Genomic DNA, 18,454 nt, shown 5'->3' on the forward strand with positions numbered 1-18,454 from the left:
GTGTGTATATATGTATATGTGTGTATATATATGCATTGTGTGTGTGTATATGTGTATATATATATATATATACACACACACACACACACACACACACACACACACACACACACACACACACACACACACACACACACACACACACACACACACACACACTACCAGTCAAAAGTTTGGACACAGCTACTCATTCGAGTTTTTCTTAATTTTTTACTATTTTCTACATTGACAATAACAGTGAAGACATCAAAACTATGAAATGACGCATATGGAATCATGTAGTAACCAAAAAAGTGTTAAAACAAATCAAAATATATTTTAGTTTCTTCAAGTACCCACTGTTTGCCTTGATGACAGCTTTGCACACTCTTGGCATTCTCTCAACCAGCTTCACCTCAACCAGCTTTTCCAACAGTCTTGAAGGCGTTCCCACATATGCTGAGCACTTGTTTGCTGCTTTTCCTTCACTCTGTGGTTAAACTCATCCCAAACCATTTCAATTGGGTTGAAGTCAGGTGATTGTGGAGACCAGGTCATCTGATGCAGCACTCCATCGTTCTCCTTCTTGGTCAAATAGCCCTTAAACAGCCTGGAGGTGTGTTGGGTCATTGTCCTGTTGAAAAACAAATGATAGTCCCACTAAGCACAAACCAGATGGGATGGCTTATCGCTGCAGAATGCTGTGGTAGCCATGGTGGTTAAGTGTCCCTTGAATTCTAAATAAATCACAGACCGTGTCACCATCACACCACCTCCTCCATGCTTCACAGTGAGAACCACACATGCGGAGATAACCCGTTCACCTAATCTAATGTTCATTGCGTGTGTTTCTTGGCCCAAGCAAGTCTCTTCTTCTTATTGGTGTCCTTTAGTAGTGATTTCTTTACATCAATTTGACCATAAAGGCCTGATTCATGCAGTCTCTTAACAGTTGATGTTGAGATGTGTCTGTTTCTTGAACTTTGTGAAGCATTTATTCGAGCTGCAATTTGTGCAGTTAACTCTAATGAACTTATCCTCTGCAGCAGAGGTAACTCTGGGTCTTCCTCTCCTGTGGCGGTCCTCATGAGTGCCAGTTTCATCATAGCGCTTGATGGTTTTCGAGACTGCACTTGAAGAAACTTTCAAAGTTCATGAACATTTTCCGGATTGACTGACCTTCATGTCTTAAAAGTAATGATGGACTGTCATTTCTCTTTGCTTATTTGAGCTGTTCTTGCCATAATATAGACTTGGTCTTTTACCAAATAGGGCTATCTTCTGTACTCCTCCCCCCCCAATGCATTTTTTACTTTTAACAGGTCACACCTATTAATTGAAATGCATTCCATGTGACTACCCCATGAAGCTGGTTGAGAGAATGCCAAGAGTGTGCAAAGCTGTCGTTAAGGCAAAGGGTGGCTACTTTGAAGAATCTCAAATATAAAATATATTTTGATTTGTTAAACACTTTTTTGGTTACTACATGATTCCATATGTGTTATATTATAGTTTTGATTTCATCACTAATATTGGGCTCCCAAGTAGCGCAGCGGTCTAATGCACTGCATCTCGGTGCTAGAGGTGTCACTACACATACCCTGGTTCGAATCCAGGCTGCATCACAGCCGGCCGTGATTGGGAATCCCATAGGGCGGCCCAGAGTCGTCCGGCTTTGGCCGAGGTCGGCCGTCATATATTGTTAAGATCCACTTATGGTCAAGTTTCAGCCTCCTGGCAGAATTAGATTAAAATAATATTATTTTTTATTCATTTTATAGTCATTAAATGCTCATCTTTATCGAGGGTGTCAATCATTTGTAAATAGGCCGTCATTGTAAATATGAATTTGTTCTTAACTGACGTGGCTAGTTAAATAAAGATTAAATAAATAAATAAAATCAAATATATATATATATATATATATATATATATATATTTGATTTTTACATTGTAGAATATATATATATAATTCTACAATGTAGAAATAGTATATGAGGAAAGTTATTATTTGGCCTTACTGCTATCAGCCCATATAAATGCAGTGAATAACAGATTCACTGCATGGAACAACAGATCATTATAGATGCAGCGTAAGACATTATAGATGCAGCGTAAGGCATTATAGATGCAGCGTAAGACATTATAGATGCAGCGTAAGGCTTTATAGATGCAGCGTAAGGCTTTATAGATGCAGCGTAAGGCATTATAGATGCAGCGTAAGGCATTATAGATGCAGCGTAAGGCATTATAGATGCAGCGTAAGGCATTATAGATGCAGCGTAAGGCATTATAGATGCAGCGTAAGACATTATAGATGCAGCGTAAGGCATTATAGATGCAGCGTAAGGCTTTATAGATGCAGCGTAAGGCTTTATAGATGCAGCGTAAGGCTTTATAGATGCAGCGTAAGGAATTATGTCTGCGTGCGTCATTAGAAAGTGTTACCAGAAAGTTTTTCTGCAGGGTGAGATGGACAGGAGGAAAGACGTGCAGTTTGAAAAGGCCAACAAATTACTCCCAGCAAATTATTTTTCCTTTTATATCCTCCTGCTGCTCGTTGATCCATTCGGTTGTATCCAGTCAGTTACTGTAGTGGAGAATAGATTGAGGGGTTTTCGCCAGAAGATGAGCTTCCTCTCTTTCTCTCGCTTTAATTGCCAGTGGAAATGACGTTCTGGAGACGGTAATCCTTCACGATTGCACACCAGAAGGAGCTTATTGTAACGTTATTGAAATGTCGCTGCAACCTAAACCGACGACGTTCTGTGGGCTGCTTCCTAGACCTTGACTAATCACCTTCAGATAATTACCTGAGGTCAATTTGTCCGTCAGTGCTGAGTGATTAAAACTTCAATTTAATTTGGATCTTTCTGTTATTAAACAACTAATTGACTGACGTCAGCTCAATTACTTGAATTCCATTTATTTATTTATAGCCCAAGGCGCCGTTTTAGAGATACTGCTCGAACAGAGATGATGACTTTAAGGTTGAGCACAGAGATAACCTAGATGGCTGGCTGATACTGCCTGAGCAGAGATGATGACTTTAAGGAGAGCACAGAGATAACCTAGATGATCTGGCTGGCTGATACTGCCTGAGCAGAGATGATGACTTTAAGGAGAGCACAGAGATAACCTAGATGATCTGGCTGATACTGCCTGAGCAGAGATGATGACTTTAAGGAGAGCACAGAGATAACCTAGATGATCTGGCTGATACTGCCTGAGCAGAGATGATGACTTTAAGGAGAGCACAGAGATAACCTAGATGGCTGGCTGATACTGCCTGAGCAGAGATGATGACTTTAAGGAGAGCACAGAGATAACCTAGATGGCTGGCTGATACTGCCTGAGCAGAGATGATGACTTTGAGGAATGAACATGAATAAAGTCATGACATTAAAACTAAGTAATAGACACAACTGAAATATTATTTCATTGTAATTTCCTATTTCTCTACTGATGTCTACCGAATGTGGACCTGACAGAGACAATGGAACATTTTCAATGTTTTGGCAATTGAATGTTCACTATTTTTTGGTCTTTGGAATTTCCATTAAAAAGCTCTATAATCATTATAACGTAATTATTTCATAATGCATTTAATGCAACAACAAAAATGAACAAAACCACAATTCGGGAAAAACATTTTTTTTTTAATAACCTAACAGAAATTACCTCAAAAAAGCATTAATCGCTCAGCACTACCTTCCGTAAAAGTTAATGTCTTGACTATCTTCCCAAGATAGTCCCAATTAGGCTCAATTTACAGCCTCTGGGTAATTTCATGTAAACCGCCAGTCTTGTCAAAGTATAACGGGAAAGCCTCAGTTTGTCAGGCTAATGATCGTGTTTGATTAATGTTGTCTATTTAGTAAGGGAATGTTTGCAATGTGGGAAGGGTTATTTAGCTGTAACAACAATCTCTAAATTGTCCTTCCCTCACTGTAATGGGATATTATCCAAATGAAAATGACCTCATTCTCTCTCAATAGCTAAACATGACATTCTTCCTCTACTCTCAGGCCCTGTTTCAATAGTCTAACAGTACATCCTTCCTCTACTCCTAGGCCCTGTTTCAATAGTCTAACAGTACATCCTTCCTCTACTCCTAGGCCCTGTTTCAATAGTCTAATAGTACCTCCTTCCTCTACTCCCAGGCCCTGTTTCAATAGTCTAATAGTACCTCCTTCCTCTACTCCCAGGCCCTGTTTCAATAGTCTAACAGTACCTCCTTCCTCTACTCCCAGGCCCTGTTTCAATAGTCTAACAGTACATCCTTCCTCTACTCTCAGGCCCTGTTTCAATAGTCTAATAGTACCTCCTTCCTCTACTCCTAGGTCCTGTTTCAATAGTCTAACAGTACCTCCTTCCTCTACTCCTAGGCCCTGTTTCAATAGTCTAACAGTACATCCTTCCTCTACTCTCAGGCCCTGTTTCAATAGTCTAATAGTACCTCCTTCCTCTACTCCTAGGCCCTGTTTCAATAGTCTAACAGTACATCCTTCCTCTACTCCTAGGCCCTGTTTCAATAGTCTAATAGTACCTACTTCCTCTACTCCCAGGCCCTGTTTCAATAGTCTAATAGTACCGCCTTCCTCTACTCTCAGGCCCTGTTTCAATAGTCTAACAGTACCTCCTTCCTCTGCTCTGACTCTGTTTCAATAGTCTAATAGTACCTCCTTCCTCTACTCTCAGGCCCTGTTTCAATAGTCTAACAGTACCTCCTTCCTCTGCTCTGACTCTGTTTCAATAGTCTAATAGTACCTCCTTCCTCTACTCTCAGGCCCTGTTTCAATAGTCTAACAGTACATCCTTCCTCTACTCTCAGGCCCTGTTTCAATAGTCTAATAGTACCTCCTTCCTCTACTCCTAGGCCCTGTTTCAATAGTCTAACAGTACATCCTTCCTCTACTCCTAGGCCCTGTTTCAATAGTCTAATAGTACCTCCTTCCTCTACTCCTAAGCCCTGTTTCAATAGTCTAACAGTACCTCCTTCCTCTACTCCTAGGCCCTGTTTCAATAGTCTAACAGTACCTCCTTCCTCTGCTCTGACTCTGTTTCAATAGTCTAATAGTACCTCCTTCCTCTACTCTCAGGCCCTGTTTCAATAGTCTAACAGTACCTCCTTCCTCTGCTCTGACTCTGTTTCAATAGTCTAATAGTACCTCCTTCCTCTACTCCTAGGCCCTGTTTCAATAGTCTAACAGTACCTCCTTCCTCTACTCCTAGGCCCTGTTTCAATAGTCTAACAGTACCTCCTTCCTCTACTCCCAGGCCCTGTTTCAATAGTCTAACAGTACCTCCTTCCTCTGACTCTGTTTCAATAGTCTAATAGTACCTCCTTCCTCTACTCCCAGGCCCTGTTTCAATAGTCTAACAGTACCTCCTTCCTCTACTCCTAGGCCCTGTTTCAATAGTCTAATAGTACCTCCTTCCTCTACTCAGGCCCTGTTTCAATAGTCTAATAGTACCTCCTTCCTCTACTCAGACTCTGTTTCAATAGTCTAACAGTACCTCCTTCCTCTGACTCTGTTTCAATAGTCTAATAGTACCTCCTTCCTCTGACTCTGTTTCAATAGTCTAATAGTACCTCCTTCCTCTACTCCTAGGTCTTGTTTCAATAGTCTAACAGTACCTCCTTCCTCTGACTCTGTTTCAATAGTCTAATAGTACCTCCTTCCTCTGACTCTGTTTCAATAGTCTAATAGTACCTCCTTCCTCTACTCCTAGGCCCTGTTTCAATAGTCTAACAGTACCTCCTTCCTCTACTCCTAGGCCCTGTTTCAATGCTTCCCTGTAGCAGATGAGGTGTGTTCTAACATTTCATCTCGTGTCCCACAGACTCTATGACTATATCGATGGAAGGCTGTTTTGGTCCCGACACCGTGTTCCCAGCGGCCGGTGAAGACAACAGTCAGTACCGGATCAGCCGTAGCCTGGTGCGCTCGGCCGAGGGGAGCACCGTGCCGCTCACACGGGTCAAGTGCCTGGTCTCCATGACAACGCCCCACGACATCCGCCTTCACGGCTCGGCCGTCACTCCAGCCTTCGTGGAGTTTGACACCTCGCTGGAGGGCTTTGGGTGAGAAGACACACACACACACACACACACACACACACACAGACACACACACACACACAGACACACACACACACACACACAGACACACACACACACACACACACACACAGACACACACACACACACACACACACAGACACACACACACAGACACACACACACACACACAGACACACACACACAGACACACACACACACACACAGGGCTTTTGGGTATACACACATTTATTTTATTCGCTGTTGTCAAAATGTTCCTAAAATTCCCTGAGATTTCCAGAAATCCCTCCCTGTGTTATTTCCTTCTGATTCTCTGAATCCTCCAACTGAGATTTCAAACCTGGGAATTTTGCGAAAGTTGTTAGAATATTGCGACCCCTTGCTGTCGTCACTTGCACTTTTGGGGTTATTCCTTTGGTTCTGTTGGTTCCACCAGACAGATTTCATCGTGCTTGTTTTGTTACCTTCAGTTTTCCTTGTCGTTATTACATTTTTTTTTATTGTATATTATTTCTGTCGGGAACACCTGTCTCTGTCACAGCAGGGAGGTTATTGAGGTCAGGAACACCTGTCTGTCACAGCAGGGAGGTTATTGAGGTCAGGAACACCTGTCTCTGTCACAGCAGGGAGGTTATTGAGGTCAGGAACACCTGTCTCTGTCACAGCAGGGAGGTTATTGAGGTCAGGAACACCTGTCTCTGTCCCAGCAGGGAGGTTATTGAGGTGAGGAACACCTGTCTCTGTCCCAGCAGGGAGGTTATTGAGGTCAGGAACACCTGTCTCTGTCACAGCAGGGAGGTTATTGAGGTCAGGAACACCTGTCTCTGTCACAGCAGGGAGGTTATTGAGGTCAGGAACACCTGTCTGTCCCAGCAGGGAGGTTACCTTTATCTCCCTCACCAACTTCAAACATCAGCTATCTGAGCAGCTAACCGATCGCTGCAGCTGTACATAATCTATTGGTAAATAGCGCACCCATTTTCACCTACCTCAACCCCACAGTTTTTATTTATTTACTTTTCTGCTCTTTTGCACACCAATATCTCTACCTGTACATGATCATCTGATCATTTATCACTCCAGTGTTAATCTGCAATATTGTAATTATTCACCTACCTCCTCATGCCTTTTGCACACATTGTATATAGACTCCCCTTTTTTTTCTACTGTGTTATTGACTTGTTAATTGTTTACTCCATGTGTAACTCTGTGTTGTCTGTTCACACTGCTATGCTTTATCTTGGCCAGGTCGCAGTTGTAAATGAGAACTTGTTCTCAACTAGCCTACCTGGTTAAATAAAGGTGTTCTCAACTAGCCTACCTGGTTAAATAAAGGTGTTCTCAACTAGCCTACCTGGTTAAATAAAGGTGTTCTCAACTAGCCTACCTGGTTAAATAAAGGTGAAATAAAATAAAAATAAAAAACACCTGTCCCTGTCACAGCAGGGAGGTTATTCTCCCTCTCCTTTCTGACATGCGTACACACACACACACACACACACACACACACACACACACACACACACACACACACACACACACACACACACCAGTGGAGGGAGAAATCAGAGGGGGGGGGGGGTCATTGTAATGGAAAAGTATAAAACACATGGGTTCTCTCTGTTACCCGTTCTAGTAATCCTGGATATATTGACTCTTAACGGTTACTGCCACACGGTGATGTCATTTTGAATATAGAATAGCTGGATGCAGCTCAATCCCTTCTTTCCGCCGATATGAAGTTGGCGTCTATTCCGTGACATTGGGCTTGTGAAAGCTGTCTTTTTCTACACGAGAGGATCTGGACGAGGAAACGGTCACTCAATAGTCTCTCTAAAAACCAAGAAACCTTTTGAGCTACAACATTTACATTACATTTAAGTCATTTGGCAGACGCTCTTATCCAGAGCGACTTACAAATTGGTGAGTTCACCTTATGACATCCAGTGGAACAGCCACTTTACAATAGTGCATCTAAATCATTTAAGGGGGGGGGTGAGAAGGATTACTTTATCCTATCCTAGGTATTCCTTAAAGAGGTGGGGTTTTAGGTGTCTCCGGAAGGTGGTGATTGACTCCGCTGTCCTGGCGTCGTGAGGGAGTTTGTTCCACCATTGGGGGGCCAGAGCAGCGAACAGTTTTGACTGGGCTGAGCGGGAACTGTACTTCCTCAGTGGTAGGGAGGCGAGCAGGCCAGAGGTGGATGGACGCAGTGCCCTTGTTTGGGTGTAGGGCAGAATGATAAAGATGAGACTCTCACACAACACGACAATGTCCGGGGGCTCTACGACGTTCACAGCAGTCGCTGCATCTATAATGATCTGTTGTTCCATGCAGTGAATCTGTTATTCACTGCATTTATATGGGCTGATAGCAGAAAGGACCAAGGTCTCTGTTGGGGACAATCCTCATTTCGAAGAAAAAAATGTATTCTCACAAAACTGACTGGCTATTTGGCTATTTCAGCCACATCCGTTGCTGACAGGTGTATAAAATCGAGCACACCACCATGCAATCTCCATAGACAAACATTGGCAGTAGAATGGCCCGTACTGAAGAAAGTGACATCGTCACAGGATGCCAACTTTCCAACAAGTCAGTTCGTCAAATGTCTGGCCTTCTTGAGCTGACCCCCGGTCAACTGTAAGTGTTGTTATCGTGAAGTGGAAACGTCTCGGAGCAACAACGGCTCAGCCGCAAAGTGGTAGGCCACACAAACTCACGGAACAGGACCACTGCTGAAGAGCATAAAAATGGTCTGTCCTCGGGTTGCAACACTCACTACGGAGTTCCTAACTGCCTCTGGAAGTAATGTCAGCACAAGAACTGTTCGTCGGGAGCTTCTTAAAATGGGTTTCCATGGCCGGAGCAGCCGCACACAAGCCTAAGATCACCATGCGCAATGATTTGGCTGATGTGGTGTAAAGGCTCTCAGACATTGGTCTCTGGAGCAGTGGAAATGCGTTCTCTGGAGTGATGAATCACGCTTCACCATCTGGCAGTCCGATGGACGAATCTGGGTTTGGAGGATGCCCGGAGAACGCTACCTGCCCCAAATGCATAGCGCCAACTGTAAAGTTTGGTGGAGGATGAATAATGGCATGGAGATGTTTTTCATGGTTTTGGCTAGGACCCTTAGTTCCAGTGAAGGGAAATCTTAAAGCGACAGCATTCAATGACATTCTAGATGATTCTGTGCTTCCAACTTTGTGGCAACAGTTTGGGGAAGCACCTGTCCTGTTTCAGCATGACAATGCCCCTGTGCTCAAAGCGAGGTCCATGCAGAAATTGTTTGTTGAGATTGGTGTGGAAATAGTTGATTGGTCTGCACAGAGCCCTGACCTCAACCCCATCGAACACCTTTGGGATGAATTGGATCGCCGACTGCGAGCCAGATCTAACCGCCCAACATCAGTGCCCAAACCAACTAATCTTGTGGCTGAATGGAAGCAAGTCCCTGCAGCAATGTTTCAACATCTAGTGGAAAGCCTTCCCAGAAAAGTGGAGGCTGTTATAGCAGCAATGTTCCAACATCTAGTGGAAAGCCTTCCCAGAAGAGTGGAGGCAGTTATGTCAGCAATGTTCCAACATCTAGTGGAAAGCCTTCCCAGAAGAGTGGAGGCTGTTATAGCAGCAATGTTCCAACATCTAGTGGAAAGCCTTCCCAGAAGAGTGGAGGCTGTTATAGCAGCAATGTTCCAACATCTAGTGGAAAGCCTTCCCAGAAGAGTGGAGGCTGTTATAGCAGCAATGTTCCAACATCTAGTGGAAAGCCTTCCCAGAAGAGTGGAGGCTGTTATAGCAGCAATGTTCCAACATCTAGTGGAAAGTCTTCCCAGAAGAGTGGAGGCTGCTGTGGCAGCAAAAGGGGGACCAACTCCATATTAATGCCCGTGATTTTGGAATGAGATGTTCGACAAGTAGGTGTCCACATACTTTTGGTCATGTTGTGTAACCCAATACCGGGCTGTAAAAAGTGCATAGGGGGTGAACCAGTATTCTTATATCTCAGATATAGGACAGACACTTCAAAAGCTTATTCCTTATGATATGTTTTTTTGACTGTCGAGTTTTACCATGTACAAATGTGTTTTTTAAAATTTGTCACACAAAACAATGCGACAGATGTTTTGAGGGAGCGTGCAGTTGGCATGCTGAGTGCAGGAATTTCCACCAGAGCTGTTGCCAGAGAATCTACCATAAGCCGCCTCCAATGTTATTTCAGGGAGACAAATGACAGTGGGCTGTCACGTGCCTTTTACTGAGGAGTGGCTTCCCTCTGGCCACACTGCCATAAAGACCTGATTGGTGGACTGCTGCAGAGATGGTTGTCGTCCTGGAAGGATCACCTTCCAGAAGGACAACTCGACAAAGGAACCCTGGAGCTCATTCAGAGTGACCATCAGATTCTTGGTCAAGGCCCCCCCCCCCCCCGATTGCTCAGTTTGGCCAGCTCTTGGTGATTCCAAACTTCTTCCATTTAAGAATGATAGTGGCCCGTTTGTTCATGGGGACCTTCAATGCTGCAGAACTGTTAAAATCACATTTTTCACGTGACTATCAGATGTTATGGCGGGTATAGCGAAATGCTTGTGCTTCTAGTTCCCGACAGTGTAGTAATATCTAACAAATTATGCAACATATACTCAATTCACACAAATTTAAGTAGGAATGATTTAAGACTATATATGTGGACGAGCAACATTATTTAAATATTTTATTTCACCTTAATTTAACTAGGTAGGCAAGTTGAGAACAGTTCTCATTTTCAACTGCGACCTGGCCAAGATAAAGCAAAGCAGTGCAACACAAACAACAACACAGAGTTACACATGGACAAACGTAGAATCAGTAAGACAATAGAAAAATATATGTACAGTGTGCAAATGTAGAAGATTAGGGAGGTAAGGCAATAAATAAGTCATAGAGACGAAATAATTACAATTTAGCATTAACACTGGAGTGATAGATGTGCAGAAGATGATGAGCAAGTAAAGATACTGGGGTGCAAATGAGCAAGAAGAAGATAAATAACAATATGGGGATGAGGTCGGCCGAAGGAGGAATTGGCTTTGGTGGTGACCAGTGAAATATACCTGCTGGAGCGCGTACTACAGGTGGGTGCTGTTATGGTGACCAGTGAGCTGAGATAAGGTGGGGTTTTACCTAGCAAAGACTTATCGATAACCTGGAGCCAGTGGGTTTGGCAACGAATATGTAGCGAGGACCAGCCAAGGAGAGCATACAGGTCGCAGTGGTGGGTAGTATATGGGGCTTTGGTGACAAAAAGGATGGCACTGTGATAGACTGCATCCAATTTGCTGAGTAGAGTGTTGTAGGCTATGTTGTAAATGACATCGCCGAAGTCAAGGATCGGTAGGATAGTCCGTTTTTACGAGGGTATGTTTGGCAGCATGAGTGAAGGAGGCCTTGTTGCGAAATAGGAAGCCGATTCTAGATTACATTTTGGACTAGAAATGTTTAATTTGAGTCTGGAAGGAGAGTTTACAGTCTAGCCAGACACCTAGGTATTTGTAGTTGTCCACATATTCTAAGTCAGAACCGTCCAGAGTAGTGATGCTAGTCGGGCGGGTGAGTGCTGGCAACAATCGGTTGAAGAGCGTGCATTTAGTTTTACTAACATTTAAAAGCAGTTGGAGGCCACGGAAGGAGTGTTGTATGGCATTGAAGCGCTTTTGGAGGTTAGTTAACACAGTGTCCAATTAAGTGCCAGAAGTATACAGAATGGTGTTGTCTGCGTAGAGGTGGATTAGAGATTCACCAGCAGCAAGAGCAACATCATTGATATAGAGTGGGGCAAAAAAGTATTTAGTCAGCCACCAATTGTGCAAGTTCTCCCACTTAAAAAGATGAGAGGCCCTGTAATTTTCATCATAGGTGCACTTCAACTATGACAGACAAAATGAGATTTTTTTTCCCAGAAAATCACATTGTAGGATTTTTTATGAATTTATTTGCAAATTATGGTGGAAAATAACTCCCTCATCGTCATTGGTAATCAAGCCTACTACTTTTGTGTCATCTGCAAACTTGATGATTGAGTTGGAGGCGTGCATGGCCACACAGTCGTGGATGAACAGGGAGTACAGGAAGAGGCTGAGCACACATCCCTGAGGGGCCCCCGTGTGGACCTATTGGAGCGGTAAGGAAATTGAAGTTGGTCTAGGGTTGTCAGGTAAGGTGGAGGTGATATGATCCTTGACTAGTCTCTCAAAGAACTTCATGATGATAGAAGTGAGTGCTGGTCATTTAGTTCAGTTATATTTGCCTTCTTGGGTACAGGAACAATGGTGCTCATCTTGAAGCATGTGGGGACAGCAGACTGGGATAGGGAGTGATTGAATATGTCCGTAAACACTCCATCCGACTGGTCTGCTCCGAGGACGCGGCTCGGGATGCCGTCTGGACCGGCTGCCTTGTTAACACGTTTAAATGTTTTTTTCGTCCACGGAGAAGGACGTCGTCGGCGGCACTGGTTTATCCACAAAGTGTGCGAAGTGTTTAGCTGGAAGCAAAACGTCGGTCTCTGTGACGTAGCTGGTTTTCCTTTTGTAGTCCGTGATTGTCTGTAGTCCCTGCCACACACGTCTCGTGTCTGAGCCGTTGAATTGCGACTCTACTTCGTCTCTATACTGACGTTTAGCTTGTTTGATTGTTTCATTGCCTTGCGGAGTGAATAATTACATCGTTTATATTCTGCCATGTTGCCAGTCGCGTGAATGCTACCGTCTATCCACAGTTTCTGGTTAGGGTCGGCTTTAATAGTCACAGTGGGTACTACATCTCCTGTACACTTCCTTATGAACTCAGGCACCGTATGCGTCTAGATTATTTTTGCACGCTACCATGGAACATATCCCAGTCCACGTGATCAAAACAATCCTGAAGTGTGTATTCTGATTGGTCAGACCAGCGTTGAGTAGTACGAAGCACGGGCTCTTCCTGTTTGAGTTTCTGAAGCCGTGGTCAGATTTGCCGACAGGAGGGTGGGGGAGGGCCTTGTAAGCATCCCGGAATTTTGAATTGCAATGGCCGAGAGTCTTAGTAGTGCGAGTAAGACAGTCAACATGTTGCTAGAATTTCAGGCCTCAGATTTGCTTTGTTAAAATCCCCAGCTCACATAAATACTGTGGTTTGTGGTGTACAGTTTGCATCAAGTCCAGTGAAGTTCTTTGAGGGCCGCGAGGTTTCAGCTTGAGGTGGGATGTAAACGGTCTTGACGGTGACGGAGGAGAATTCTCTTGGGAGATAATATGGTCGGCATTTAATTGTGACGTATTCTTGGTCAGGTGAACAAAATCACTCGTTCCTGTATGTGCCTAAAACTACACCAAGAGTCATTAATCATTAAATCCCGCTCTTCTGCTTCCCAGAGAGAGATTTATTCCTGTCTGCGTGATGTACTGAGAATCCTGCTGGCTTTACTGACTCCGACAGAGTGTCCCGAGAGAGCCATGTTTCCGTGAAACAAAGTATGTTACAGGCCCAATGTATCTCTGGAAAGAAATCCTTGCTCTAAGCTCATCAACTTTGTTATCCAAAGGCTGAACATTAGCGAGTAATATACTCGGAAGCGGTGGACGGGGGGGGGGGTTGTGCGGGCCTCCTAAGTCGAACCAGCAGGCTGCCTCGTGCCTCTCCTCCCCTGTTGTTGTTTTGGGTCGGCCTCTGGAATAAGTTCAATTGCTCTGGGGAGAGTGAACACAGGAGCTGCTCCAGGGAAGTAGCATTCCTGGTCGTAATGCTGGTAGTTCTGGTGAGATACAGCCACTCTAATATCCAAATGTCCTTCCCGGCTGTATGTAATGACACAAAGCATTTCCTGAGCTAATTATGTAAGAAATAGTACATAAAAAAAATAAAAATACTACAACGTTTTCTCGGAGCTGCCATCTCCGTCAGCGCCGTTGGTTACTCTTCCCCGGATCTGTGCCTCGACACATTTCTGTCTTTGAGCTATACGGGCAATTCCTTTGACGTCATGGCTTGGTTTTTACTCTGACGTGCACTGTCAACTGTGGGACCTTATATAGACAGGTGTGTTCCTTTTCAAATCATGTCCAATCAGTTGAACTTACCACAGGTGGATTCCAATAAAATTGATCAATAGAAGCAGGATGCACCTGAGCTGAATTTCGAGTCTCAAAGCAAAGGGTCTGAATACTTATAAGGTATTTCTGTTTTTAAATATTTTATTAATTTGGAAAAATGTATACAAATTTACCTGTTTTCATTTTGTCATTATGTAGTATTATGTGTAGATTGATGTGGACATTTTAAAAATTAAATAAAAAATCTATTTTAGAATAAGGCTGTAACGTAACAAAATGTGGAAGAACCAAAGGGTCTGAGTACTTCCTGAATGCTCTGTACTTCCTACATGACAGAGTGCTTTGTTTGTTGCTTATTGTTATTGTTATTATTTATTTCTATGGTTAAAGTCATCCAGTCCAACCCCATCTCCATCCCGCTGTGCCCAGCTGCGTCAGAATAGTACATGTTGTCTCTGGAAGCAAACAGGCAATGTCCCACTTTTGTTCAACACAAAAGCAACACGAGACTATCCACACCGCACACACACCCCGTCCCCTCTACCCCATCTGTCACTATGAAATATTAATACCCCAGCCCCTATTAGGACCCATCCCCCAACACACACACACACACACACACACAGCTGGCTCATATAGGGAAAGTTCTGGGGCAGCTGGTAGGTTGGTTCTAAATGGTTGGGGCATCATTAACTGGTCTGTCACAACACACACGGGAACAGTCGATGTGTGTAAATAGGGAGTACAAACTTGAGTGTGTGTATTTAAGAGACACTGTTGTTTCTGTAGATAGGATAGCGATGGCTATTAGCAAACCACAGAGGAGGGAGGGGCCCAGGGGCCTCATTTAGAAACCGTGCGTCTACCATAAGCCGCCTCCAACGTCGCTTTAGAGAATTTGGCAGTACATCCGACGTGCCTCACAACCGCAGACCACGTGGAAGTAACCACGTCAGCCCAGGAACTCAACATCCGACTTCTTTATTGGCTGGATCGTCTGAGACCCAAACAGCTGATGAAACGGTGGGTTTTCTGTCAGAAACCGTCTCAGGGAAGCTCATCAGCGTGACCGTCGTCCTCACCAGGGTCTTGACCTGACTGCAGTTCGGCGTCATAACCTACTTCAGTGGGCAAATGCTGACCTTCGATGGTCACTGGTACGCTGCAGAAGTGTGCTCTTCACGGATGAATCCCGGTTTCAGCTGTACCGGGAAGATGGCAGACGGTTTAATGATGTCAACGGTGTGAACAGAGTGCCCCATGGTGGGGTTATGGTATGGGCAGGTATAAGCTACGGACAATGAACACAATTGCATTTTATCAATGGAAATTTGAATGCACAGAGATACCGTGAGGAGATCCTGAGGCCCATTGTCGTGCCATTCATCCACCACCATCACCTCATGTTTCAGCATGATAATGAACGGTCCCATGTCGCAAGGATCTGTGCACAATTCCTGGAAGCTGAAAATGCCCCAGTTCTTCCGTGGTCTGCATACTCACCAGACATGTCACCCAATGAGCATGTTTGGGATGCTCTGGATCGACGTGTACGACAGCTAGTTTCAGTTCCTGCCAATATCGAGCAACTTCGCAAAGCCATTAAATATCAACTCTGAAGGATATCGTGCTGCATGAGGCAAATGGTGGTCACACCAGATACTGACTGGTTTTCATGAGGTAAATGGGGGTCACACCAGATACTGACTGGTTTTCATGAGGTAAATGGGGGTCACACCAGATACTGACTGTTTTTTTGATCCACGCCTCTGCGTCTATGACCAACAGATGTCAAATCCATAGATTAGGGCTTAATGAATGTATCCTTATCTGAATGGTAACTCCGTCAATATTTTTGTTCAATGTAGTTGCGTTTTTTTTAAATCCCTTTTTTCTCCACAATTTCGTGGTTTCCAATTGGTAGTTACAGTCTTGTCTCTTTGCTGCAACTCCCGTACAGACTCGGGAGAGGCGAAGGTCGAGAGCCGTGCGTCCTCCGAAATACAACCCAACCAAGCCGCACTGCTTCTTGACACAATGCCCACTTAACCCTGGAAGGCAGCCACACCAATGTGTCGGAGGAAACACCGTACACCTTGCGACCTGGTCCGCATGCACTGCGCCCGGCCCGCCACAGGAGTCACTGGTGCACGATGGGACAACGATATCTCTACCAGCCAAACCCTCCCTAACCCGGACAACGCTGGGCCAATTGTGCGTCGCCCCATGGGCCTCCCGGTCGCGGCCGGCTACGACAGAGCCTGGACTCAAACCCAGAATCTCTGATGGCACAGCTATCACTGATGCAGTACCTTAGACCACTGCGCCACTCGGGAGGCCCATCCTCGCATTTTTTTAAATAATTATAAATAGGCATCTATGTCCTAGGCTAATATTTTTTGTACATTTCCGTGCTCAACAGACAGTTGATATTTTACATTGTAGTGTGTCAGCAGACAAAGTTTCAGTGCTTCATATAAATGAGAGGGAAAAAGTCAAAGCAAAACATTAGGCCCTATTCAATTCAAACAAATATTTTTTTTACAGCAATTTGCAATCATTTTTTTTTCTGTCTGTCAGATAGACTTATAGCAAATGTCACTGCAAAGTTTAACATTCTGCCGTCACCCCCCCCCTCCCCCCAAAGACATTTGGTCACGTTCGCCATCGCCATTTCCTTTAGAAAACTGCTTCTGCCTCATTCCAATACTTCCACAGTATACAAAGGTGTTATTGTCACCTTAAAAGGTGAATGATGGGGGGGGGGGGGGCAGTTCTTCTGCTCATTCACAGTTTCAGGACAGGTCTGACTATAACAGGGAACACGGCAGGTTTAGAAATCAACATTTTTGTACGTATGTTGTCTTTAAAAAATGTTTTTTTTAAATTTTTTTTAATTTTATTTTTTAAACGCAAATATTTTTGTGTATAACTTCTGCCACGGTTATAGATGAGGTCCTGGTCTTTTTGTGTTTTCCAATTCCATTACTGCTCTTTTAATACTTTAATAGTTTTACTCTTTTACTTCGTCAGAACAGAACGCTGTTCTAAGCTAATGTTTGACAATTTCACACCGTTCCTTTCATTCTTCATCGAGATTTTGTCAGAACGTAGACCATAAATCCCCAAAGTGGGTATTCAGGGTGTCGACGACAACAACAATGTTTTCATGTTGAGAGAGAGAAAGAACAGATAACTCAGGGATGGGCAACTTGGACGGGGGTGAGTGCTGCAAAAAACTAAACTCATGAGGGGTCTGCAGTGGCTTGTGGGTCTGCAGTGGCTTGTGGGTCTGCAGTGGCTTGTGGGTCTGCAGGGGCTTGTGGGTCTGCAGTGGCTTGTGGGTCTGCAGTGGCTTGTGGGTCTGCAGTGGCTTGTGGGTCTGCAGTGGCTTGTGGGTCTGCAGGGGCTTGTGGGTCTGCAGGGGCTTGTGGGTCTGCAGTAGCCTACTGATATGTCCAGGTTGAGAGAAAATAACTACTAGCCGAGGTCTAGGAGTCTTACTTAGTCACATGTTTCTTAGAAGCTAAGATCCTGTCATTGACTTTGTAACGTCAGTGATTTACTGTGAAGAAAAGTGTTCTGTCTATTCTCTTTTTTGTTCTGTCTCCACTAGAGGTAATAAAGCTAGGAGTTGTGAAGCAAACACTGAGCAGACATGACAGCTCTTTTTTTTTTGTTGGTCTGGACTCCTGTTGGATGTAGTTAGTGTCAAACTAAATCGAGGGTGGAACTGGGGGCGAATTCATTTCGACGTGTAAAAAAAACGTTATTTTTTTTTTTAAAGATGAATTTAAGGATTTTACTTTTGTGGTTTCCCCACAGTGACTTTTTTGCAATTTCCATACCTACTTATAATGACCGTTAAAACAGCCCCTTCATATTGCTCCCTCTAGATTATATCTCTAGGTGTCTGTTCTTGTCCAGTCTGGCCCCTTCATATTGCTCCCTCTAGATTATATCTCTAGGTGTCTGTTCTTGTCCAGTCTGGCCCCTTCATATTGCTCCCTCTAGATTATATCTCTAGGTGTCTGTTCTTGTCCAGTCTGGCCCCTTCATATTGCTCCCTCTAGATTATATCTCTAGGTGTCTGTTCTTGTCCAGTCTGGCCCCTTCATATTGCTCCCTCTAGATTATGTCTCTAGGTGTCTGTTCTTGTCCAGTCTGGCCCCTTCATATTGCTCCCTCTAGATTATGTCTCTAGGTGTCTGTTCTTGTCCAGTCTGGCCCCTTCATATTGCTCCCTCTAGATTATGTCTCTAGGTGTCTGTTCTTGTCCAGTCTGGCCCCTTCATATTGCTCCCTCTAGATTATATCT

The 18,454-nt window shown here is 44.1% G+C and overlaps 1 protein-coding gene across 1 annotated transcript in view; it reads left to right on the top strand.

Annotated features, from left to right (window-relative positions):
- The window catches only part of wdfy3 (WD repeat and FYVE domain containing 3), a 224,097-nt gene that overhangs the window by 99,463 nt on the left and 106,180 nt on the right, over window positions 1–18,454 (top strand). The window contains exon 20 of the mRNA XM_064936580.1: window positions 5,827–6,067. Coding sequence (XP_064792652.1) covers window positions 5,827–6,067 — 241 coding nt within the window. The remainder of the gene's footprint in view (window positions 1–5,826; window positions 6,068–18,454) is intronic.

This window comes from Oncorhynchus masou, chromosome 25, assembly GCF_036934945.1.
Source record: "Oncorhynchus masou masou isolate Uvic2021 chromosome 25, UVic_Omas_1.1, whole genome shotgun sequence".
NCBI classification, from domain to species: Eukaryota; Metazoa; Chordata; class Actinopteri; order Salmoniformes; family Salmonidae; genus Oncorhynchus; species Oncorhynchus masou.